This window comes from Argiope bruennichi, chromosome 1, assembly GCF_947563725.1.
Source record: "Argiope bruennichi chromosome 1, qqArgBrue1.1, whole genome shotgun sequence".
NCBI lineage: Eukaryota > Metazoa > Arthropoda > Arachnida > Araneae > Araneidae > Argiope > Argiope bruennichi.
This window is the reverse complement of record NC_079151.1, coordinates 72,052,634-72,079,103: the sequence shown is the minus strand read 5'-3', so window position 1 is coordinate 72,079,103 and position 26,470 is coordinate 72,052,634. Positions and strand designations below refer to the sequence as shown.

General features: G+C 31.2%; 1 protein-coding gene across 1 annotated transcript in view; it reads right to left on the bottom strand.

Moving 5' to 3' along the window:
* The window catches only part of LOC129981031 (uncharacterized), a 206,626-nt gene that overhangs the window by 82,068 nt on the left and 98,088 nt on the right, over positions 1-26,470 (bottom strand). Inside the window, exon 2 of the mRNA XM_056091639.1 lies at positions 3,057-3,355. Within this exon, the coding sequence (XP_055947614.1) occupies positions 3,057-3,310 (254 nt within the window). The 5' untranslated portion in view covers positions 3,311-3,355. The remainder of the gene's footprint in view (positions 1-3,056; positions 3,356-26,470) is intronic.

Genomic DNA, 26,470 nt, shown 5'->3' with positions numbered 1-26,470 from the left:
GTTCAGTAGCTTGCTGAAGTCCCTCTCCAAACCCATCATGAAAAAGCAAACTAGGGTGCACCAAATAAATAAATAAAAAAGGTAAATCAAACAATAAAAATTGCAGCTAGGAAACTCCCAATGCCGTGAGACGGCATCACGTGATCACGACACTAGATGTATTCGCTAATGATTGTAGTCAGACAAAATGGCGTGGCTTTGCAATAAAAAAAAGAAGTGGCGTGGCTGTTTTAAAAAGTTGACAATAAAGCTACTTCCTCTGAATTTTGTACTTAAACAAAAATTCATTAAGACAAGTAATTGTTGAAGCTCACTTTTTTTTTTTTTTTATCTGGAAGATCTTAGAAGTCATGTAACATATTTAGAAGAGAAAGTTAATGACAAAGAAATGTAAAGTAAAAAGAATGAAAAAAAAAAAAAAAAAAAGAGAAACATTCGGGATTTTTAGAATAAAAATTGGCCTAACCGCTCTAGAATACAAATGACAGAACTCGGGTAGGTCAGATTTTTATCGCAATTGTACTGAGATCATAAATTTCTTCACTGAACAAAAACAAACGAAAGCACGCTGACATTTTGCTTGAAATTCTTGTTCCATATCTAAGCTGGCATTTATCATACGACGCGACTCGTTGCGCAGATGTGATTTGCGATAACATTCTGGACAAAAAGAAATGTTTATCTTTTACCGGAATGCAACACTAAACTTTTAATAATAACTCAGGAACTCGGAGAAGTGTTATAAAACATGGAATTTAACCAGAACAGAGATAAATTCGTTCTAAGAATTAATATAGTGGAACTTGGCGAATACGAAGCAAACGGAATCGCAATAAAAATTCAAATAAAAAAAAACTTGTTTCTAAAATGATGGCAGTAAGAGAAAAAGTGACTTTAAAAAATAGAATTAGAGATTCGTTTGCAACATCGAAAAGGTTTAATAAATAAACGGTAAGTACTTTTAATAAATAATCTAGCAAATAATACATATCAAATACTGTAAATATTTTTAATAGAATAGTAAATAATACATATACTTTGAGTATTTTAATGCATAAAACAATATTATTACAAAAATTAATAGCTGGAAATATAATATTTCCAAGAATTAAGTAATTTCAATAAACAAACAGTTCTATAAATATATTAGTTATACAATAAAATTTCAAATTAAATCGAAAAATTCACATCTAATGAGTTCAAAGTGTTTTTTTAAAAAGTGAGAAATTTTGATTGCATTTTTGACTGGCTGAGCAGAAAAATACTCGAATGAAATTAGGAGCTTAAAAATATTCCCTAACGATCATTTAGGGTACAAGGTACAAAGACATATAACTAATAATAAAAATAAAACTTTTTTACTTTAATAATTTAAAAATAAAACTTTTTTAGATTACTTTGTATGATTTTCAACTAACCAAAATAAATTTGAATCATATATATGATATTTTGACACTATGAAAATAAGAACTTCAAAACACCAGACAAATTTGAACTGAAAACGCTCGAATTAATCAAGTTTAACCGTAAATTGTGAGATCAATTATATATTTGTTTAATTTAAACAAAGTACTTTACAAAAGCAACAGCAGAAAAATTTCCAAGATAATTAATTCGGTCATAGGATAATTATTATAAAAGATTTTTTTTTTTTTAATGCCAAAAGGATACAAGAGCAGAAACTATAGGGCTCTGATAGTGTCAAAGTGTAATAACGCTTTCCACAGAACACAGATGTTTACTTTTAATTACTGACAATAAAGCTATAATGAAAGAAGTTATCAGAAGTTTCAGGGATCTGGGATTTTTCGTCTCAACAATGAAGCTCAGCGATGAAGTAAATGCAGCAAATCCAGATAGTCTTAATTAAAGTGGGGAAGATTTATTTATAATTTAATTATAAACGTTTTTATTTTATATCGCATTAGTTTTTTTTTTTTTTTTGTTTAAAAATGAATACATTTTTTTGAAATTACATTCTGTAGAGAAATTGATATAACGATTCAAGAAAGTTAATAAATAGATAATTTAGAATGATAGAAGCGATAGCTTTGGAATGTTTTAAAACCTTTTAATTGATAAGAAAAACTTTTATTTTTTCGAATGGCATTAATATCAAATTCAGTTAATTTTTACCAACAAAATTCTTTAAATTTATTATAAGATATCAAGAACGGAAGCTGTAAATCTTACATATGTGAAAAGAATGGCGGGTAGTTGTTTGTTAAATCCGCGATATAGGTTTTAACACTAAAATGAGAAAAAGTTTATAGAAATTTCATAAGGAAATTGTCAACATAGTTTACATAGAGCGTTGTGATGTCAGATGTCAATGTTGGCATTCGACATGATTTACAAAATGGGCTATGTAGTTGATAGAATGAATACCCGAAAATTTAGCTCATTAATGGCTGACTCTAAATAAATGGGAATACGTTGACAGAAATTCTATATGGAACTATAGGAGTTAAATAGAAACAATCAATAAGGTTCCCAACGATCGTTCTGTTGCCATACGTCTTATAGGGAAAGTGTATCGAAGCTGCCAATATAGTTAATATCGAACGCTGTAATGTCAGATGTTAGTGTTGGCATTCGACACGATTTATAAAAGGGGTCATGCAGTACCTGAAAAATTGTTACAATGTGTACCGAAAATTTTGCTGATTACTGGCTCACTCTAATCAAATGGTAATAAATTTACAGACATTTTATTTGTAACAGCAGAAATTAAACAAACAATCAATAGGGTTCGCATCGATCGTTCTATTGCCTGATTTCGGTATTCGCCTAGGATATAATTTAAAGGAGTTCGTATGGAGGTAAAAATCAGCACCTGAAAATATTCTAATTAACAGTACAGAAAAACTGTTTTCAAAATACTGGACGACATAAGCACCATTTTTATTTGTCGTGGCGGATTGCTTTTCCCAAAAACTTGAAAATAAACATAAAAGGGAATTACCATGAAACTTATATTCTGTTACAAGTTTGATTATACATTTTTTTTTTTTTTTTGTAAATGTTTTAACACCCACAAAAGTGGGGTTACTCACCGCCAGAGGAGGAAAGAAGCGACCAGGACGGCCACAAGTACGACGGACGAACAGACGGCGATGATGGGCAGGGATGGAAAGGAGGCCCGGTTGAAGTGGGCCCCCATCGGGCCCCCTTCCACCTGGCAGTAGAAATCGGCGGCCGAGCACACAGCCGATCCGAGCGAGGGGGGCGGCGGGGGCGGAGGAACCAGGAACCCCCACTCAGCGTCCTCCCAGTCGTCTAGCGACGGGAGCTCGTCATCGCCCGCCATCACCTGAGAGGCCGACAGCGCAGATCAGACGCATTTTCCGGAGGCCTGCAAAAAGAAACAAGAAATGACATATTAATCTCTCGAATCACAAAAAAATGGAGGAAATAACTTTTTTGTAACTTTATGTAATGAATATGTGTCGACAAAATAATCATGTGCTGAAAACGAAGGAAGAGTTACCAGCTAACAGTTCCTCAAATTACTTGCATCTCTGGTATTCAAAACGATGTCAGCAAGTTCAGCTTAATTTTAAACAAAATTTCATCTATTGCAAATAGAGTTCATTGAATGTTTTATGGATTAACTTTGTCAGCTTTTATTGTAGTTAATTTAACATTTAATAAAATAGCCAAAAACATGAAGAAAATTCTGTTTATAGCATATACAAGCGAGTAAATATAAAATGCCCAATAATATTTTTCGCATCTTCATCAGATTTGGTTTTAAAAGTGTAACATAAACAATCAGATATTTTGCCTTCGAGAACCAACTACGCAAAACCTTGTGCCCAGGAAATGAATAGAATATACTCCGCCTTCTTGAATCAACTGTCACAGTTTACAAGGTAAACTAATCGGAAAACATTCAACTATTTTTTTAAACAATGCTTAAAATAAGGATAAAAGATTAAACGAAAGTTTAACTATGCGTTAGAGTGAAATAGTCAACATTCTCAGAAAGTAGGAGTTTTATTTTAAAATTTTCATTTTCATTTACCTGTAGTGTTTATACTTGCTAGCATAATAAACTGTTGATTTTAATGACATTTGGTTGCAGATAAAATAAAAGAAAGTGATATTACATATAATCCTTCAAATTTCTTAAATTTCTATTCCTTTTTTTCTATTTCAAAATAAAAAAATCGCAAGAGGTTTTGATTCTTGTGTTTCGTCACATTCTTTCACTAATGTAACCCACAATCCGCATTTTGAAAACGATCGTAAATTTTTTTAGCTTGTATTATGTTTTATTCTTTTTATAGTAGAAACCAAAATTCCCAATTACGAAAAGGATAGTGAAAATTTTTACCCTCGTTTTGTTTTGCCACATTCTTCGACAGTAGTCACTAAAAATTTTATTTCGAAAAGCATCGCGAAAGCTGTTAGCTCCTTGTGTTCTGTCACATTCTTTGATAGCAGTAACCAAAAATCCCAATTTCGAAAAGTATCGTGAAAACTTTCAACCTCGTTTTGTTTTGCCACATTCTTAGACATTAGCAATCAAAAACTCCAAATTCGAAAAGGATCGCGAAAACTTTTTGCTCGTTTTGTTTTGCCGCTTTTGTTTCTTCGATAACAGAAACCAAAAATCCCAATTTCGAAAAGAATCGTGGAAACTTTAGCTTATTTTGTTTTGCCGCATTCTTCGATAACAGAAACCAAAATCCCAATCTCGAAAAGAATCGTGCAAACTTTAGCTTATTTTGTTTAGCCACATTCTCCGACAGCAGTAACCGTAAATATTATTTCTAAAAGGATCTTGGAAACTTTTAGCTCGTTTGTTTTGTCCCATTCTTCGACAGTAGTAACCAAACACATTATTTTGAAAAGGATCGTGAAAACTTTTAGTATCTTGTACTCTAACACTATCTTCGACAGCCGTAACTAAAAATTCCTATTTTGAACAGAATCGTGAAATCTTTAAGCTCGTTATGTTTTGTCCAATTCTCTGACAACAATAAATGAATTCAGTATGAATATTATCTTGTTACAAACGTATAAAATGTCCATTAAATACTGCGTGAATAAGAACTTATTTTCAAATTCGTTAATTAAATGAGTGCATTTTCTTCAGCATATACACTTAAAGAGTAGAATAGCAATTTCCCCGAAGAAAATGAAAGTTGTAATGAAAAATATTAAACTTTGATCTGCGTAACATTTCCATTAACAAGTCAATGAAATATTAAAATAAATGCTAAAATTAAAGGACATTTCACGCTGAGTAAAATATAACGTTTTCAAAGTTATAAAAGATCAATAAAACACTCCGTAAAAATGAATAATGCAATTCCGAAAAATAAAAATGAGAATTGTAATAACTCGTATACAAGTCAAAAGTTCTTTTTTACTTTTTATACTTTTCCCTATAAACAATAGGGGAAACAAGAACAAGGTTACAAAAATGTTTGCGGGCATAATTCGATCATACATCTTACAAAAGCGAGACTTCGACCTAAGAATTAAAAGCAATCCAATGCAATATAAAATGCGAACTTAAACATCTAGCAGTTAATAAAAATAGAATTTAAGTTATGGAAAACACGTGGAGCCGTGGTTGACAGGATGGGTAAAAAAAAAAAAAAAAAAAAAAAAAAAGCATTATTAGTCTAGACAGGTGCGCATCCTGGATTGCGAAGTAAGAAGCATTTTTCTTCTAGAAGTGCCCCGGTGAAGTGAAATGATTTAGAAGTGCACAGAGCAGGCGAGGCCTGTGGCGCCCCCCCCTCCCCCAAAGACGAAAAACAAAGGCCGAATTGTGACCTATTTAACACCGTAACTTCTGCACAGTAGCGGAAGGATCCACTTATCATTTCAATGAAGATAGTTTTTTCAAAATAATCGCAGCCAGCCAGCAGCTGTTTGAAATATACCCCTGAAATTAGTTTCAAAAACCATGCTCGTCCATAAAGTGAAATTGGTATTCCCTGGAATTGCTTGCTGCTGTTGCTGTTATCATAAATAACACACAGAAAAAACAAAATCGGATGGCTGTGCCCTTTTCTCTGTTATTTTCTTAAGATACCATCTGCCTTTTGTTGCTTTTTTACCCTTTCCTTACATAAATCTTGTTCGAGAAAATGAAATGCGAGCAAAATAATAATAATAATGGATACATCCCTCTTGTTTTACAGAATTTCATAACTATAGTATCATGTGAAAGTAAGGACCTTTTTGTATGATCATAGTTGGTAAATTATGAAACATAAAATGAAATATTGTGAAGTTTTAGAATTCAAGTTTCAAACTGTCACGAGCAATACAAAAAATTATAATTTGATGGCGGAAAAAAAAAAAAAAAAAACAAGCTTTCTAAATTGAAATTCTTCAAAATTCTTTCATTAAATTTTTAAATAAATGTTTTAAATTTACAAGTACTTTTTAAAAATTTCTCGTAATTGATAGATTGAGAGAAAAATATTCCTATTTTAAAAAAGATCATTTTCATTTTTTACGATTAAGACTGGAGTTCAAGAAAGCCAACTTTTTCCCGTTTTTCTACGCATGTGACAAATTTCCACCTTCTCTTTGCTTTAGTTTGTTCATGATTTTATTATATGAATATTAATATTGAATATAAAATAAATTTATTTGATTTCAAATATTAAGTAATTTAAAGTTGCAACATAAATTAGTTAGGTAAATTCTTTTGAAACGCAATTTTTTTCCTTGATCAAAATATTTTTAAAGTTTTTAGAACAATATTTTTCATCCGAATAAAAATTTAAACGATTTTCGGAAATGTTTACAGAAATTAATAAAAATTCTTAACGTTATTTATTTACAATAACTTGAAGTTAAAAAATTGTTATTAAGTGAATAATTTAAAACATTTGAATATTCATCCAGAATCAGAAGATTTAAAGGTATTGTTTCTAAGCAAGAATTTGTTTTCACCCTCCTCCGACAGGTATTCCAATGTATATATAATATCAAACAAAACGGCCAAAGAGTGAAAAATAATATGGTGTATCATTACGCCGATTAAATAGTTCTAAATTTAATAATTCAAAAATACTTAAAAGCAACTTATGTATCTTAACATTTTAGATTTTAATAAGCTTTTTTCTGTTTAAAGAATCTCTGCATTTTAAAAAAACCCAACAATTTACAATTGCAAGGAAAAACAAATTACACGGAACAAAAACCAATTGCTTGAAACTAAACAAAAACAAATTACATGGAACTCTTTCTAGATGCGTATAAATACATACTATAACATTCTTTTTTTTTTTTTTGACGACAAGGCTGCTCGCAATTTCTACGCAGTCATTTCGGAACAAATAATCTAATAAGAATACATTTTAATACTATCTTACAAGTAATAATTTTATAATTTCAATCATATCAATATAGTTATTTCACAATATTTTTCTCAATTGTTATCAATTTTTAAATAAACAAATATATTAAAATTAATGATAACTTTGAAATGCCACTATTTTTTAAATTTCTTTTTACTTTAATACATATCCCCCCCCCAAGTTTTCATTTATTTCAACCTGTTGATTTAACAACGCCTAAAAGTAAGCATAAGTTAAGCATTGAAACAGAGACAAAAAATGTAAAACTCTTGCGAATTGTACGTCAACAGCAGCCGTTTCAGAGAGTGACAAATTGATAAATATTTTAACTTAATTGCCTCAACGGAAACTTCGGAGAAACTCAATCCTAAAAAGATTTACTTAATCTCAAAATAAAAAAAAAATTCCTATTCAATGATATCAATTTCAGTTTTATGCAGCTTTTATTATTTCTTTAGAATTGCATCGTAACAACATATTATAAAATTTTATACAAAAAGAATTTCTATATTAAAAACCCTGGAATGCAAAAATTCTAAGCCCATGCAATGCCGGTTATATTAGATTGTTGGTTATAAATTCTAATATACAACTACTTTTTCGCATTTTCTTCAAAAATAATTATTTAACTTTTTATAATATGTATTCTTTTCCATCTCTCAAATTCAGATTTCTCATAACAATTTTCAAAAGCGTTTCTTGAGCGTAGTTGGAGTTCTAATAATGCGAATAAACATAAAAGCAATTTACTTTCAAAAAAATCAGCATACATTTTTTCGTCAGTTCTACTTGTAAAAACAAATAATAATTGCCACCCACAAAAACCAGCTTTACGTTTCTAAAAAAACAACATTTTCAAAACACAACATTCATTTCATTTCAAAAAACAACAACAACAAAAAACAAAAACAAGAAACATTTTCTTTTAAATTATTGGGAAATATTTCTGTTCTAAAAATTCTCATTATTTTAAATCAAACTAAAATTTTATATAAAGGTCTGAAATTGGCAGTTTTTGTTGGACAAGAAATGAAAATCAAGAATAAAAAGAAATCTAATTCAAAAAAGTTAGTCGAACTCATTCTCCGAGTTGATAACAACTGTTGATTCAAAATATTTTAAGCATTAAAAATAATTTCTTTAAAAAAAATTACGTGTTTAATAGCTTGTTGCCTTCTCTTTCTTGGTACACTCATTTTATCTAAAAATATTTTTCTGATATATTTATAAGATTAAAAAAAAGCCAATATCAAAGAATTTTTGAATAGAAGAAATGGGTTTTAAAAAAACAAGCAACTGAATTTGCAACCAAAAAAAAAGTGTAAAACAAAGTTACATTTCATCAGCGAATATCAGGTATGATAAAATGTTTTTTTTAAATCTTTTTTAATGATGATATATTTAAGCTATCCGTTATTTCGAATTCGTAAAATTGGTTCAAAATGTTCTAAGGTTAAATCTAGAGCTATCTATCCGGCAAGTAGTTATTTCTAGGGTAATAAATACTTACAGAGGCAGGGTTTTGAAAATTTTAATAAGAAAACAAGTTTTAAACAAAATTGTATTTACGTTTAATTCTTTAATTGTTTTAATAAGTCTTTCAAAACATTATTAAGTATATTTTAAAATAATACTTTTCCTTGCTGCAGTTAATTTAAAGCATCCTACTGCATTTAATCTGAAGCATCTTGCAGCGTTATTAAAAATAATTATATGTGCAGGTAAACACTGCTATAAAATTAAATTAAATTTACAAAAATAAAAAAAAATTACTTTATTTGTCTATCTTTATCATCCTAAGATATTCAGGATAAAGAATTCGATATATATTCGAATATTTTCATATAAATTTATATGAAAATGTCCGAAGAAAATAAATGAATTTCAGTGGCTTTTATAAAACTGAAATTAGCTTTTAAAAAATTTCTCTCTCTGTCTAAAATTTCATTTTTATATATAATTCTTGAATGTTAAACGTCCCTTTTTAATAATCATATATACGGTTTCTTCAATTTCTATAAATTCTACTACAATAGCGCAAAATCCATCAAAACACACGATTAATAAACCATTTACCAATAGTATAATTTCATCATATGCGTTCAAATTGAACAATGAGAAAAGATCAACAAAAGATTTCGATATCCAGAAAAGCATTTCTATAGAAATCTGTAATCACGGTTTAACGTCCAGTGATTCTTTGAACAACCAGCCAGCTAATTTTAAACCACTTCAGCTTCAATCTAAATGCGCACGCTTCAATAAATGCGAAAACAAATATAATTAGCATCCTGTTGACCAAGCAGTTAAATTTCACCATGTGTTGCATCGAGTCAAACAATGGCGTAAGGTTAACAATAGAATTTGCATAGAAGGAGGAAGGCTTTGCATAGAATATGTTTTCGAAACATAATTTCTTTGCCACACATTGTTCGACGAATAACCACCAAGAAATTCGCAAGACTCTCGTTGCCATTACCCGGAACTTTAATATTATGCTAATTAGCAACCGATCGCACTATTCAAAAATAGGCTTGAATAGAGGCGGACCAGCCGGTCCTAACGACAAAGAAAGGGAAAGGGAAGGGAGAAAAAAAAATGGACGCAGAATTTTGTTCCACGTTCCATTTGGATGATTCTGCACCCCTTTTGTAGTCTTTTCCCTCTTGGCAGCACCTCCCCCCAAAAGAGCTCCAGGACTGTTGTTCATTGTCGTCGATGAAGATACGTGCCGAAATACGGTCATTTAAAGCAGCAGTACAAGCCTAAAAAAACGCAACATCCAATAAAAGCGTTGGGAAAGTGGAAAATGAAGGCAACAGAACGTGATATATTAGTTGTTCTCTAGAAGTTTTTAATTCAAAAAGAAATAAACTTAATGTTAGTGAATAAGTTAAGAAAAATATGAACAACAAAATTCAATAAAAGCGGTTTTTAAATATACATTTTTATTAATATAATAGAAAACTGATTATTTTTTTTAAAAAACATTCAATATAGTTCATTTTTTTTTAAATCTTTAGGTAAAAATTATTGCAACTATTTCAGAATCTTGGAATGTTTTTTTTTTTTTTTTTTTTTTTTTTTCAATTTTGCTACCAGGTGGCATCGCAAATGCAGAATCAAAATTTAATTAAAATAAAGGATTAATTCTCAATAAAGATCTGACAATCTATTGCATCGAGAATACAAACGTGTACAAAATTTCGAATGTCTAATGGCAATAAGAAAAAAGTAAAAAATCGATTAAATATTTCTATTTTTGCAAACACGAAATAAAAGTATTTAAAAATGTCAAAAATAAATAAAATATGAAGGCAAGACAAAGAAAAATGGAAGAAATAGAAAAAAATGCTAATTATTATTTCAGAATTCTAATTTCTTAAGAAGAAATGAAGAGAAATGCTGGCAAATAATCCAAGTGTACAAAAATAAAATAGGTTCATTAAGTTAAGAAACGTTAGTTTTATTAAAATCTTCGGCGTAGTAGAAAAGTAAAATATAATTAAGTCCAAGAAGACTCAAACTTTTAAATTTTAGAGGATTTTGTCTCCTCATCTGTCTAGCGCTAATATTCTTTTATCGATTTTTTTCCACCATATATTTCCTTAGTATAATCTGATCTATGTCCAAACTTCATCTTATCTAATAAAAAGAAAAGACAGTATGAATTTTGGATCTTTTTTTTTCAATAAATTGAATCCCTAATTTGATGCAAATCTATTACTTTGATTTTAAGATCACAAAACAAATTTTATAATCGCAATGCGTATAAGTTATCCTGTTCAAATAATGCGGGTAGACAGACAGTTCATCTTTTGAAAGGATTTGTTCCAACACTGAACGCAACTCTATAAATTTGATGAACAGATTATATACTTAAATTAATTTCTCTAGTTTTGATTCATCGCTTTGACGAATAGATAAGTCGATCCATTGATAGACCTGATCTAAAATTTGGCGCCATTAAAAACATGATAAACTTCATTTACTAGGTTTCTGGCATTTTTAAATTCCCATGCTCAAATGTACAAGGACAAATAGAAAGACAGGTTTACCATATACAGATTTGGTATCTAAAGATTCATCAAAATCTCGAGGATTCTTTTTTTCTTTCTTTTTTTCCGATTTATAATATTTTATTCTCCATATTTTCTCTATGTATAAAAAAATATTTAAAAAAATAGAGAATGAGATAAGAATTATTTTAATATAATAACACAGCCACTTGGTCTGGGATTATCTTTAGGTAATCTTAAAGAATGTATCAAAAAAGTGCATATCTTTATTCACCAAAATTGTAATTTGACGTCGTCGACTTTCATAATAAATATTTCTAATAGTAAAAAGTACTTACAATACAAAGTGATTACAAATGATGGACCCAATTGAAAAAAAAAATCATATTTTCGAAACTACTGCAATATTACAATAGGTGATACATGAATTTAAAGAGAAATATACCAAGTTTTTTTCACATTGATCGCTGCGATTGAAATCCAAAAACGGCGACAAAGACAGGGAAGAGTTTTTGCGCATTAGACTATGCATGGGTTTCTTCAGTCATTTTGGTGCAAAGTGCATTTATAAATCGCTACAGAAAAGAAGCACCAATCAACAAGAGTATTCTGCGATGGTATCATCAATTTGAAGAAACAGGTTGCTTGTGCATGTGTACAACATTCAGAACCATTGACATAGTGATGCTACAAAATGTTTGGAATCAAATGAATTACAGATTGGACGTATGCCGAGTAACAAGAGGGTCACACATTGAACATTTGTAACAGAAAAAAACTTGGCACATTTCTCTTTAAATTCATGTATCACCTACTCGAAAATATGATTTTTTAAAATCGGTTTCATCATTTGTAATCACCCTGTATTTTCACCCACTGCCATGCAAAATCACCCATGATTTTGCATGGCATTTAGAATATCGAACCACTTCGTAGACGTATCATACTATATCTTGTGTTAATAGGGACGACTATTACGTAATTTACTATTATGTAAATTAAAGAATTATTAAATGCAAGTAATGAAAATTAATGTTAATTAGTTTCCTTTTCATTTTGTTATATTTAAAAATAAAACACTTTGTATTTTATTTCAAATTTATTTGTATTCGGTTAAGATGTTAGAGTCTGTGAATACGTATGATGTATCGGTAAAAAGGGCGGCATACATTTTTTTTTTCCTGCCTAAGGGCGTCAAATACCTTCCAATTGGCTCTGATAAAGACAAAATTGTATACAAATATCTAATAAGAAAAATAGAAGACGAAAAATGTTAATTCTCATGAGCAGATGACACACTAAAAGAGAAATTCTTCCAAACAAAGCAAAGCAATAAAAAGCAATCATCCACACACACATTAATAACATGTCTCTTTCATCGAGAGAAATAATATTTTATTAGCTGATTTATGCGTGCAAATCCCCATACTGACTAACAAAAGAAGAAGGAATGAAAAAAACAAACTTTTAAATACAATGTATCGAAATATATCACAAAAGACATATGTAGTAGCTACAAGAGTGGGCTTTTCCACTGTCGCGAACACGTCCCTACGGTAGGCATGACAACACAATTAGCCTTCAGGGAGAATTTAAAATACTCTAGCTGACTGCCCCCCCCCTCCACCTCCTCGTCTCTTCCACAAAGGACTGACAGGTCGGGGGGTGGGGTGGCTCTTCCTTATTTTTGCAGTTCCCGCTCTCTTTTAACTTAATAAATAACCCTTCAAGTCTCTAGAAAGGATGCCTACTTAACTTATTAATCCCCTTAATCTAGGCAACCGTGATTAATTTGCAGTTACTTGAGAGATCTCGGGCTGCTCATCTTTTCCAACTTTTCCAGGAAGTTTTGTGCCGACAAAAGTTTTCGGGATTTGGCAAGGTGGAAAATTTTCAGCGCCGGTGGATATCAGCCTGCTGGCTGTGAACTTGTTTCCTTTCATTAATTTGGATAGATCTTTCGAGAATTATTTTGATACAAGGATCCCCTCTTTAACTTCTTGGCTCCAGTCACGGAAGATAAAAGGGAAGACCGGGTTGATAGAGAGGTTTTAATGCGAATCAGCAGTGATTGATTATGAATTCCAAGCTGATAAGTTGCGTTGTGGATGCTTTTAAATGGAGAGTGGATTCATTTCTTTGATCAGTATCAAAAATATTTTAGAACAGATGGTTATCTCTGTCCAACAATTCTTGCAATTTGCGGCATATTCTCAACCAGTAATTTGGTTTTCAAAGGTTGATCAATAACAGATGATTTGAAGTAACCTACAGATGACCTCTGAATTCTGAATGTTTATACAGGTACTGGTCGATGAACCAGAAACATTGGTTCCGTGTTTTGCTAGATACCGAATAGCACAATTTTAAATCAGCTTTTCTTGATATACACCAGCCAATTTAACCGTCCGATGACAACGTTGGTGTCATGTGAAAACTATCGGGCAATGCCGACTACACCACACCGATATCACACGAATTTATTTTATTTTAATTATTTACAATTAATCATTATTTATAACATAAAAATTATTTTAATTAATTAATTATTCATGAAAATAAAAATTGTAATCTCCCGAAAATCTCGAAAAACTGCCAGCGACAGAAGTTGTACTCACGCCAAATAAAAGAATTCCGATCAGTCCGGATGGCATAGTGTTAATATTTCGGTATTATGATCGTGTGTAAATCACCTGGTCCATGCAAAGTTATATAAAATTACTTTGTTAATTGAATTTACATAATTGCTTATGGATTTCTAATCCATTGACCTGTGGTTTTTGGAAAACATCACGATATCGTCGTTCGAAAGATCATAAATATCATTTTGAAATCCATTAGATAATATCCCTTCATATCGCCAACTGATGCCAAGCCGCCAAATGCCCAATAAAGTTGCTAAAAAAACAATGAAGCGAATTGTCGGTTTTAATCAGAGAATTCATAATGTTTTTTTTATTTCATTTTCGATCATTTTTTAGTTGTTCTTGTTCTATTTAAAAATTCTAGTAAATGAATTTAATAAAGCGAAACTGTTTAGTTACTAAAGATACAAATGTCAGATTTTGGTAATAAGCACTAAATTAGATTCCAAAACATAGTGCATTTCAAGATATATTTTTGAGCCTGAAAATATGCAGGTTTTTATCACCTGACCTATCGCACAAAAGAGTGATGAAACATTCAAGACTTTTATCGATTCAGAAATCAGAATCCAGGAACAAGAATGGAACAGGGCGAATAGAATAATAATTAAAAAAATCGATTAAGTAGTAATCAAATTCTGAAAATATAAAAATAGCATAATGTCACTGAGTACACAAAATACACAAGTGAACAAAATTTTAAAATTCTAACACTAAGAAAGGAAAGATAAGTCTATTATATAATTCCCTCTTCACAAAATGAAACATATAAAGTTTAATAAAAGTGTGTAAAAAAAAAAAAAACGGTGTGATGATATGAAGATTTTGTCTTTTACAATTCATTCCAGGTTATGAGCTTTACCCATAAACTTGTGACAGCTGATCTTTTTTAGAAATAAAGGGTGTCCAAAAATTAACGCAAGATTTGAATTTGCCACCATTCGTGCAGTAAAGTTTTGGCAATCTAATTAGAAAACACATTTGACAGCTGATAGTTTAAGGTGAGTAAAATTAGATATAAGATGGAACAATGTATTTTCATTGTTGAACAGTATTTAAAAAATAAGGAGGGTCTGGAGTCCACCGTTCGAAGAGTCTGAGAATTGGACCCCTAGATTGTGTGATTCAATACCATTGTATTTCTTTTTATGGAGTTATTTGAAGTCAAAAGTCTATGTCAGCAAGCCCACAAGCATGCGTGCATTGAAGGAGGAAATTCAACATTGCATCAATGAAATTTAGCCACATTCCACAAGTTGGTGCAAAATGATCGTGCGAAATTTCAACAAAAGAGTGCGTATGTGCCAACAAAGCCGCGGAGGACCATTTGCCCTATGTGTTATTCGATGCATAACCCTATCCTGCGTATTTTACAATTAAAAAAAAAACAAATATTTAAAGGGAAAAAAAGCTTTGCTTTTTATTTAATTCAAATCTTGCGTTAACATGTTGTTCTATCGTGTAACGCTCTATTTTCACTAACCCTAAACTATCAGCTATCAAATGATTTTTTAATAGGGTTGCTAACACTTTAATGTACGAACGGTGGCAAATTCAAATCTTCCGTTAATTTTGGGACACCCTTTAGAAAACGGCGCGTCTTCTTGTCTTACATTTTTGACAAGCTGACTTTTATTGAAACATTCGACGAAATTTAAAAGATATGAAGGACTACATCAAAATGTGAATTGATTTATTTCGAATATAGAACGACAAAAGTAAAAAAAACTATATTTTAAAACTTAATGATTTTTCATGAGCGATTAATTAACTTTTTTACTGCTCATTTGCATGAATAATGGTACTTAATTGCGGAAAGAGAAAAAAAAATCAAAGATTAAAGTAATATATTTGGTCTGGGGAGATTAAAATCATTATTCCTATTCAAAAGATAGAAAATTTAAAAAGATCTAGCTAAGAAGCTGAAGGTATTTTACTTAAAATTAATACTTTCCATATTTTATGCAGAGAATTGAAAGTACCTGAGAAAAAAAAATATTTTGCTTTTCTTAGGTGCACAAAGAAAAATCAATTCGCTTGCAACTTTCAGTTTTTATTCAGTTTATTTATTCGTAACAAGTATTTTTACTTTATTTCATTTTATTTTCTTTGTTTGTTTTATTTATTCTAAAGAAGAATTGTGGAATTATTTTTCAACACAACTAAAGCCATCTATTCAAAAGAAGAAAAAAATTTAAATTAACTTTAAGCAATCAAATTAGTTCTCCCTTGGCGCTCAAAATTATAAAAATAAAAGGGGGGGGGGGTAGAATAAAAAGAATACTTTTATTTGTTTTCTCAATAATACCACAGCGTACTACCTTCCAAAATCAAAGAAGAAAATAAAGTTTTCAATTTTTAAGTAAAAACTGAATCGGAAGAAAAAAATATTCACAATAAATAAATAAAAGAATAATGAAACGTAACTTAAAAGAATATGGAATATAAATACAGAAACTTCAGAAAACGATTTTTTTTAGAATAAAGATTTTAATTTCAGAAAGGGGGAAAAACAATAAACGAAAATTATATAAATCTTAAAAATATTTAATACAAATATAGAGAATTTCGTACATGAAAAATTTCAAAACATTTTTATTTGTAAGTTTATTGGCAATCTTATTTAAAATCAAATGAAAAATTTATTTCGTCCAGCGCAACTAAGGAAGAAAGAATTTTTATTATTTTACTTTTCAAAAATAATATCTTTGCAAAAGATGTGCAACCAAAACAGAATTTTTATTATTTTTACTTTTAAAAAACAATATTTTTGCAAACGATACGCAACCAAGACAGAATTTTTATTATTTCACTTTTAAAAAATAACATCGTTTGCACACGATACACAAAGTACGATGAGTAAGCCCAGAAACAAAAACCGCAGAAGAGGGAAAAGAAAAAAAAGTGCAGAGAGGATTGTATTTCGAGTAACCATGCAAATGAGAGACCTGTAATTTCTCTGAAACCAATTAAGTGCCATAAAAAATTCAGTACAGAAGCTCTCCGTCTTTAGTAGGGTTTCTTGTATCCAGTGTCCAATAATTAGCATGCAATATTTCTTTGCTGATAACATATAACGAAACTTTTCGAATGCAAGCAGCTTCATATGATACATCGATAATTATTACTTAAGGTATAATATTTAATGAAATAACGCAATAATCAAAATGCTGAATATTAAAAAAAATTATTCATGAGAGAAATGGATTAGATATCTTGGTCTTTAACTTATAATATGCACTAGATAATTAGATAATAACAAGCACTTTTGGTTTTGAGGGTTTTTCATGTAATTGAATCGTATATTAAAGGTAAAATATTTTATTTTAATAAAATATGAATTTTTCAAATGAAGGAACTTTGGTTCTTTACCCTGTGTTTTTCAGTTCTTATTATAAAAGATTATATATAATTAATAACTGAAGAATAAAAATAAATGTTTCTGCACTAAATTTACAATTAAAAAACGGCTATACACAATGCAAATATCAATACAATTGCCTATCTTAAAAAATTCTTTTACATTACTATATTTTTGTCAATTTATTTAAATAAGCTTTTTAATTTTTAGCTATAATGTCAAAAGCCGACTCGCAGAAATATCAGTAATTATTACTGATTTTTCTTTTAGTATCATTTATTATTTTATTTGTGTTCATTAATTAGAACATAAAAAGAATTGCTCTAAACAGTAAACACAAAATTCATGCGATTTACATTTTTTTATTATCAATTTTAAATTACTTTAAAAATCAGCAGAAATCTCTCTTTTCAAATATTTAGGCTCAAAAATTATATCATTAACGAAATATTATGAGCATTAATAATAACTAAAGGGGTTCGTCCCCTGCTCGCTTATGCTCGCCAACCCCCAGGAACTGCTGATGCAGTTCCCCTCGGAATGCTTCGCGATCCAAGCTCGCTCGCCAACTACTAAACCACTTTAGTCTAGCAAAAGATATTCAGATTCAATTTATTTCAAAATATGATAAAACAAAAATATAAAGCAAAAAGCAGACTCTCAAAAATCACCTGCACTAAAGTTCTTTGTAAACACAAATAACCTTTCATTTAAATAACTATATACATCCACCAAAGAAACAGCAACAACAACAAAAAATCAAATTTGAGAACTATACCATAGAAACAGAATTTAAAAAAATGACATTTACAAAAAAAAAAAAAAAAAAAAAAAAAAAAAATAGAAATTCCATGAAAACCATCCTGATATTTGTAACAGGATTTTCTTCAATTATACGATGCATCTGCAGATAACAATCGATGAACGGATTGATTGCTTTCAACATAGAATCCAATCTTTCCATCACACAGAGCAAACATCCATTTCTCTCCACGCGTTTTTCAGTGGCTTCACTGGTATCAAACACATATAACTGACCATAACCTGGTTTGTTATGACCACGTATAAAGGAGAAACTAAGTGGTGTACCTGACCATGAATCCTATAGCAATATGGCCCTGTTCCAGGAGGAGGTTTAATTTGAACTCTCATGGAAGCAAAAGCCAAAGCAGAATTATATTCTCTTATATGCTTCCGATAATTTCTTCCTTCGAATGAATCACTGATCAGCAAGTCATTCAATATTTCCGGGGTATTCAACGGATGTCCCAAAACAATTTTTTTTTATCATAACTTTTCGTGTATTTGCCACTTGAATTTACTTCTTTCTCCCAGTAACGTGCCTGATGAAAACAAAAGAGTCCTGACATAGTCCCACAACTATACTCCTGTAGTTCGAAAACTTCGCTCCGTACACATAAGCGTTTAACCCTATCTCATTCATTACGACTGGATCTTCTTATGAACGATTCTTGACCATTTTCATTCGATCTATCTTCTCTTTTTCGACGATTTCGTTTTAAAATCGATACGACACGACTTAAACCCATCGCAAAAAATTTTGTCTGTTTTTTTACAATTAATTTTTTGTTTAAAATTTTTTTAAACCGATACAAGAATAGCGTTCACTTGAAATTTTCTCAAACCGCGTGTTGATGTTCCCGGACGAGGTCGAAGTGTTGCCAAGCGGCGATTAACAAATTCGGCCAGATTTTGCGTTCACGTAAGCGTTATATTATATATATATAGATAGATAAATTAATTGTAATAATTAATCAATTTGTTGTTATCCAAATATTCAATTCATTATTCGTACAAGCATTTTCTTATTAATTCGTTTCAGTAAATTTTTATTAATTTTACATTGTTTTAAAAGAAGAGGTCAATGATCTTTTTTAAGTATCAGGGCTTGAAAATTATATCATTACCGAAATATTTTAAGCATATTAAATAATTACATTATTTCTCATTATCAAATATTCGATCCGTTATTCGCAGAAATATTTGTTTATTAATTAGTATCGTGAGTTCTACGAAACTGGTTCAACCCGTTAAGTTATTGAGCAATTTTCTTTCATTTAATTTACCAACACTACAAATAACAAAAACATTGCTTGGTTCTCAAAATGTATGCGACCTCAAAAGGCATTGAAATTGGCTAAAATTTGTTGAAAGAACTTCTCAAGACAATGTCAAAGAATCACATCTTCACTCACACACACACATACAAAAAAAAAGAACAACGGTTTTAAAAAATGAAACTTTCCACTTTGTGCAATGGGCAAGGTATTCTCCAGTGAACAAAGCAAATGTTATTTCAAGTGCTCCCAACTTTCAACGAACTACCCCGGAAAGGCATTTTAAAAGATGTCTGTTCACAAAAGAAAACTTTTATTCCTTCGGGTATATAAGGTTTTAAGAATGCCTCTGCTGACTTTTGTACCAGCATCGATTCCGGGAGGGTTTACGACTACCACTTGCAGACGTGCTAGAGCCCTTCCGACAGAAATCCCCGAGGAATCTGCTTTACTAACTGTAACTGCATTACAGCAAGTGTAGTACGTGACCAGTAGGCTGGATGGGCGCGTAACTCTCGCCCAGCATTAATTCCTATGTATGGAGCAGTTTGGGTATGAAAAATGTTACTGGTTAACTTTTAATGGTCCCGTCGAGACAATTAAGAGGGATCTCGAAAGTGGGAGATGACCACAGTTGTTGCAACAAGAGGAAGAATTAGTTTGAGATACTGGCAGCGATTATGAGAGCGCTTCACACATTTCTGTCTTAATAATCTTTAAAACTTTCGGGAAATATTTTTTTTCTCTCTCTCTCTCTCTCTACATTATATGCTCTCATAAAATTTAAACACGTACTTGAATGATTTCTGAAAGAGGTAATTTTCATTTATTATATAGGAAAATAGAGTCTTTCAATAATTAAGAAGTATTTACTTTAACCAAAGTTTAGTCTTTACTTTAAAACATTTTTAAACGTAACATGGTCACTTAAATGACAAACATTTCTATACATATTTTATAACATGTTCACAGGTGATGCCACTTGCCAATTATGTTATTTTGTTGGTTAGATATATTGTCGCATTCTAGCTGAGGATTCGGTGGTCTAAAGGTTAAAGCACTACTACTCTACCACGCCAAGGTCCCGAGTTCAAATCCAAGAACGATTATGTTTACATTCAGTTCCTTTATTTAATTTATATACAAATTATCAGAAACATTAAACTGACTTCTAATAACTGATCTGCGAACTTATTACGGGAGGAAAAAACTAACAGATATCATATCTACATCTTAGACTTCGATAATAATATATAGGTGTGTAATAATATATAGCGGATTCAACATTTTCGTATTTAAGATTCAATCTCTATGTCATTTATATATCCATGCCTGCTTTACATTAAACTGGGAATCTCTTATAATAAAGTAGAAAGTAAGTAAGTGTGTGTGTGTGTGTGTGTGCGTGTGCGTGTGTGTGTTAGCGTTTTACAAGGCAGGATGTCTGAATTAGAGATACTAAATTTGGCACAAATGCATTCTGGAAGGTTAAAATTATACATTTTACAGCTTTTTTCAAAATTTTAATTAACTAAAAATTAAGCAAAATTTTAAAAAATTTCCGAGATACTTTTGAGAAATAATATTTTTGTAATTATATTTTATATATTAAATTAGACTTCTTCCATTATATTAGCTCTTTGCTGAAATAACCATGAACATTAAGTTATGCAAAAGGGATTAAACTGGAATGAAATATAATGAATATTCCACGCAAACCTGCTTGTCGCCAAAGTCGGCTAATTTTAAAAACAATTATGTTTCATTAAACTCCATTTAGACTATTTGAATCAACTTACTTATTTTTAAAGATGACTCTTATTTTTGCATTTGAAATGTATCATTTATTATTTTAATTCTAATAAGTATAATCTAATATCTAGCCTTTGTTACAATATTCCATTAACAAGCATAACAAAATATACGAAATGGTATAATATTAAAAATATCATTATATAATATCAAACAATATTGTACAATATCGTACAGCATTTGGTGCTATTAAGAATTTTGTCTCTTTTCCCAAGTCACCGTACCCTTTTGTGAGCATTATTATTACATCTTATCGCCTAATACAAGCATTTCTCAATGCCTGAGATTCTCTCCACTAATATAGGGCTGATGCTCTACATTTACAATGTTTCAATATGATATTCATTCTAATAGAAACGAGCGGTTAATACTGTTGGCACATCGCCCAAAGCTGATCCATTTGCATTTGCGGCCTCCAATCTCAGTAATATAATTCCTCATTGGAAGATCCGGCAAGTATCTTCCTTACTGATATAATATACAGTAAAAGTTCGATAACTTGAATTCCAGGTAACTCATGACAGAGAGGAAAAAAGAATAAACAAGATTCAAAAATCTTATAAAAGATGATTTATTAAACTGCTATTTTGCTTAATCGTACCTTCTTAATGATCTTTAAAAGATAAGGTTATTAAAACTATCATTTTCCATTCAAAGAAATAATGAAAGAGAAACATTATAATATATATAGTGGCGTAGCGCGGATAACTCATTCCAGGGCAATATATTATTTTTTCACTCCTAGCCTTCAATAATGATTCAGTAAGCGCAAATGGAGTCTGGGGCAATCTATTTTTTCGCCGCCTCATCATATTCGGCTTGAAGAGTTATAAGACCGAGGCTACACATTGTTTCTGTGGCATCTATACCTCTTTATTCCCCAAAGAGCAATGCCACGACAAAAAAAAAAAAAAAAAAAAAAAAAAAAAAAGACTATCTTATTATGTTTGTTGCCAAAACTCACGCTAATAATATGGACTAACTAATCACGTGACATCCTCTTTATTTTTAACTATAGTCGAGAGCTGGTCATTTAATTAGAAAATGGTTATGAATGACAGGCAATTCACGTTGCAGCCAATGTGTTAAATGCCAATATGGCATGCAAATATTTTTTTGCACAGAAACAATAAATTTGCAACCAATATCAGTGCTAACTAATAAAAATGCACACAATACATTATTAAATGATATTTCAAATTCTTTTTCTTTTCAAGCTACAAATTCATTACGATTCACGCAACAAATCTCTTCAAATCTAACCTGATTGATGATAGGCATGTAGGAATCACTGGCGATTCACGCGACAGCCTATGTGTTAAATGCAAGTATGGCACTGATTATTTCTCATATAAACAATTTTGCAATCAATATGAGTGCTAATTAATAAAAACACATACAAGACATTATTAAATGATACCTCATAATCTTTTCTTTTCAAAAAATATATTCACTAAGATTCACTTAACAATTCTCTTAAGATTTAACCTGATTGATGATAGCTACTAATAAGATGATAGCAGTTAAAAAAATATATAATCTCCATAAAATAAATGAATTTCCGTCATTTATTTTTTGTCTATGTACGCTAATAACATTCATTATATTTTATGGAGTCATTACCCGAATCCTCTAAGACAAAACCCCTCTGTATTTGTGAAGAAACTCAGGATTTTTGTTTCCTGGCCCTCAACGAGGTCTACAGGGAAATGTTTGGACCTTCTTCCCAGCCAGAAACACTGAATCAGCTGTCCAAATAACAGCGGAGAATGATTTCAGTCGGCGCGGGTGAGAAAATGTCTTCATTCCGACGGTCATTATCCACACGCGGATCTTTCAACACCTTCCCCTTCGCCCCTTCCCCCTCCCCTTCCCAACAGGAACCCAATACTCATCGAAGTTCTCCTCGTTTTCTTCCGTAGCGAATAGACGATATTGTATTTCAGGGGTGAAAATTGCGAAGTGCATTTTTGTTCTTGAGATTGGGGGATAATGTAGAAAAGATGTGGAGAGAACATTTTTTTTTTTTTTTTTTTTGGGGGGAGGGGATGATTTTACTACTACTATTTTTTCTTTTAGATATTTTTTCTTTCTTTCTTCCAACAGCGGCTGACATCAAAAGTATATTCAAGGCTGCTCCGGGAAAAGTGCTTCGAATTCCACTCCACTCTGAAATACTACTTTACTAGCAGACCCGGCCACTCGTTGCTGTGGCTAAGGTTTTTGTTATATTACATAGTAGTAAACTATTCAAGGGAAACGGTAGGAGAAACCCAGTCATGGGGACCACCATGCTTTTTTACACAGATTGATTAAAATCGGTTAAGTAGTTTAGGAGTCCATCGCGGACAAACAACGTGACACATAATTTATATATATTAAGATAAGATTGGCGGTGGGGAAAATGAAACGATTTTTTTGGCGGGAAAGTTAGTTTTTAATTAATAATTAAAATTCTAGTTAAAATTCAAAAAAAGGGCTATCCTATCTTTTAAGTTAGATCAAACTACACACGGTGTGCAAATTTGATTAAAATCGGTTAAGTAGTTTAGGAGTCCATCGCGGACAAACAACGTGACACGTAATTTATATATATTAAGATAAGATTGGCGGTGGGGAAAATGAAACGATTTTTTTGGCGGGAAAGTTAGTTTTTAATTAATAATTAAAATTCTAGTTAAAAATTCAAAAAAAGGGCTATCCTATCTTTTAAGTTAGATCAAACTGCCCACGGTGTGCAAATTTGATTAAAATCGGTTAAGTAGTTTAGGAGTCCATCGCGGACAAACAACGTGACACGTAATTTATATATATTAAGATAAGATTGGCGGTGGGGAAAATGAAACGATTTTTTTGGCGGGAAAGTTAGTTTTTAATTAATAATTAAAATTCTAGTTAAAAATTCAAAAAAAAGGGCTATCCTATCTTTTAAGTTAGATCAAACTGCCCACGGTGTGCAAATTTGATTAAAATCGGTTAAGTAGTTTAGGAGTCCATCGCGGACAAACAACGTGACACGTAATTTATATATATTAAGATTGTGTTACCAGATACAAAGTGTCTGAAGTTAAGAGTCAAGGGGCATGGAAGTTGGCGTACAGGGACAATCCAGAGCAAAATGATCTACTCTAATGGTACAATATTAACCAGCAATAGTTCCCATATAAATCATGATCTAAGTAAATCATAATATGGTATTTTGTTGAATCCAAAAACCTAAATTGACAGCATTCTAAAACAGTAGGAATGGTCTCAGCAAACTTTCCTCACATACTCTTCAAAATTTTTTTTATCCCCCCTTCCCCGCGCGAAACTGTGGATCGTGAGTAAGGCTGCGAATATTTTGCATGGCACTGCTGAACTGTAGTTACGGAATACGAGTCTTTGGTGTGACTATAGCATTTTTAATAAACCCATCGGGGAATATGTATTTTGACTGTCTTTTTTGTCAATAGATTTATACCAAAATTTAACACGGAATTACAGTTGTTGTCACAAAATAACAAGCTGAATTTATTGATTTTAAACATTTCGTTTATATGTATGTGAAAGTTTAGACCGACAGACTGTCAGTAGTTCAATAGATTTAGTTAAAAATTTTATAAGTATTTGTATTTTAAATACTAACACAGCGTATCAAATTTTATCTAATTAGCTATTTGCGTTTTGCAGTTATCAAGGATTTTTTTTTTTTTTTTTTTGCATTCAAGCAGACAGAAAGACATTCTGTGAATTAATTTTGTTTAAAATTTGGCAGAATTTTATAAATTTGGTTGTAAGTCTATATACCAAATTTCATACGTCTAGCTCAAAGCGTGTTTTGGAGTTATCGTGTTCACAGATAAACAGACAGACATTATGCCGGGAAAAAAAAAAAAAGGGCTTTTCGGACGTAGGGTGGTTCGAAAACATGGAAATTCATCCAAAATTTCGAGTTCGAATTTTTTGAAGATTAAAATACTTTTTTTGTGTACTTCGTATAAAATTAATAAACTTTGTATACAATAATAAACTTTATATATAACTAATGAACTTCTTTATTTAAAAAATGTTCATTAGTTGCACCTTAATAAATGTGAATAAAAGTCGAACTAAGGATAAACAATATGTTATGAAATAATAAAAATTTGAGAAATATCGAAATTTGATGTCTATGTTTAAAAAAAAGATCCAAACCTGTTTTCAAGGCATTTCCTGTTAAATTCACTAGAAACGCTTCTTGTCGGCGCCAAATAGAAGATCAGAACAAAAAAGAAAAACCTATTCCGTGACTATCCTGGCGCATCCTGCTCCCCCTTCGCATAATCTCCACTTCAACCACAAAGCACCGCCTGAAGAGGTGCATTAAATTACAACAATGAGGTATCGAAACGGACTGCAAACGGGCCTCGCCGCTCTGCAGGTAATATTTATTCCGCGCGTTCTCGACAACCCGTTGTTTCGTTTCGCACCGGCGAGCACAGTTAGTTCCTCTGGCTTGCTGCCACGCAAAGAAAAAAAACGATTCCACCAAAACATTTGGTTGGGAATTCACCACAAACTAAAGGTTGCGAGTTATTGATTAGAACAAATAATCTATATTCCTGTGATTATGAATCCTGTGGTTGGAGGCTATAATGATGGAACAGCCTTGTAAGCCTAGGGGGTTAGCAAGTGCATCAATCATGGTAATTCTGCGAAAAAATGTCCTTTGGATGAATTGTCAACCGGCATTTTTGTGGTTTAGTGGTGCAATATGATGAGGGGGTTGATGTTTCCGGGGCACGACAGAATAACGCCTCTAATGCCGATGATAAATATTGCGGTTCATTGTTAAGTGGAGGTAAAGTTGAGTAAGTATGTCAGAATTTAGTAACGGAAAAGAATATTAATCACTAGCCTTAAGCAAACTAGTATTATTTTTTTTTTTTTTTTGGTAATTCTTTAGAATAATTTCGGGGAAATGTCAACATCGCTGCAGGATTTCAATATCCACACCTAGTAACCACAGACGTACCTGGGCTTTTAATCAAAGATAATGGGGTTAATTGCTGGTCATGGGCTTGTAGTAAAGATGGGGTAGGGAACAACACATCCATCAATTTACTTAATGCAGGAATGTACAGGTGTTAGTATTAGTCGATTTCTGTTAGACTGCTGATTTTATTAATATGGTTTGTTACCTGAATAATGTGACCCAACTTCGAAAAAGAAATAAAATCTAAGAAATATCATCATCTTT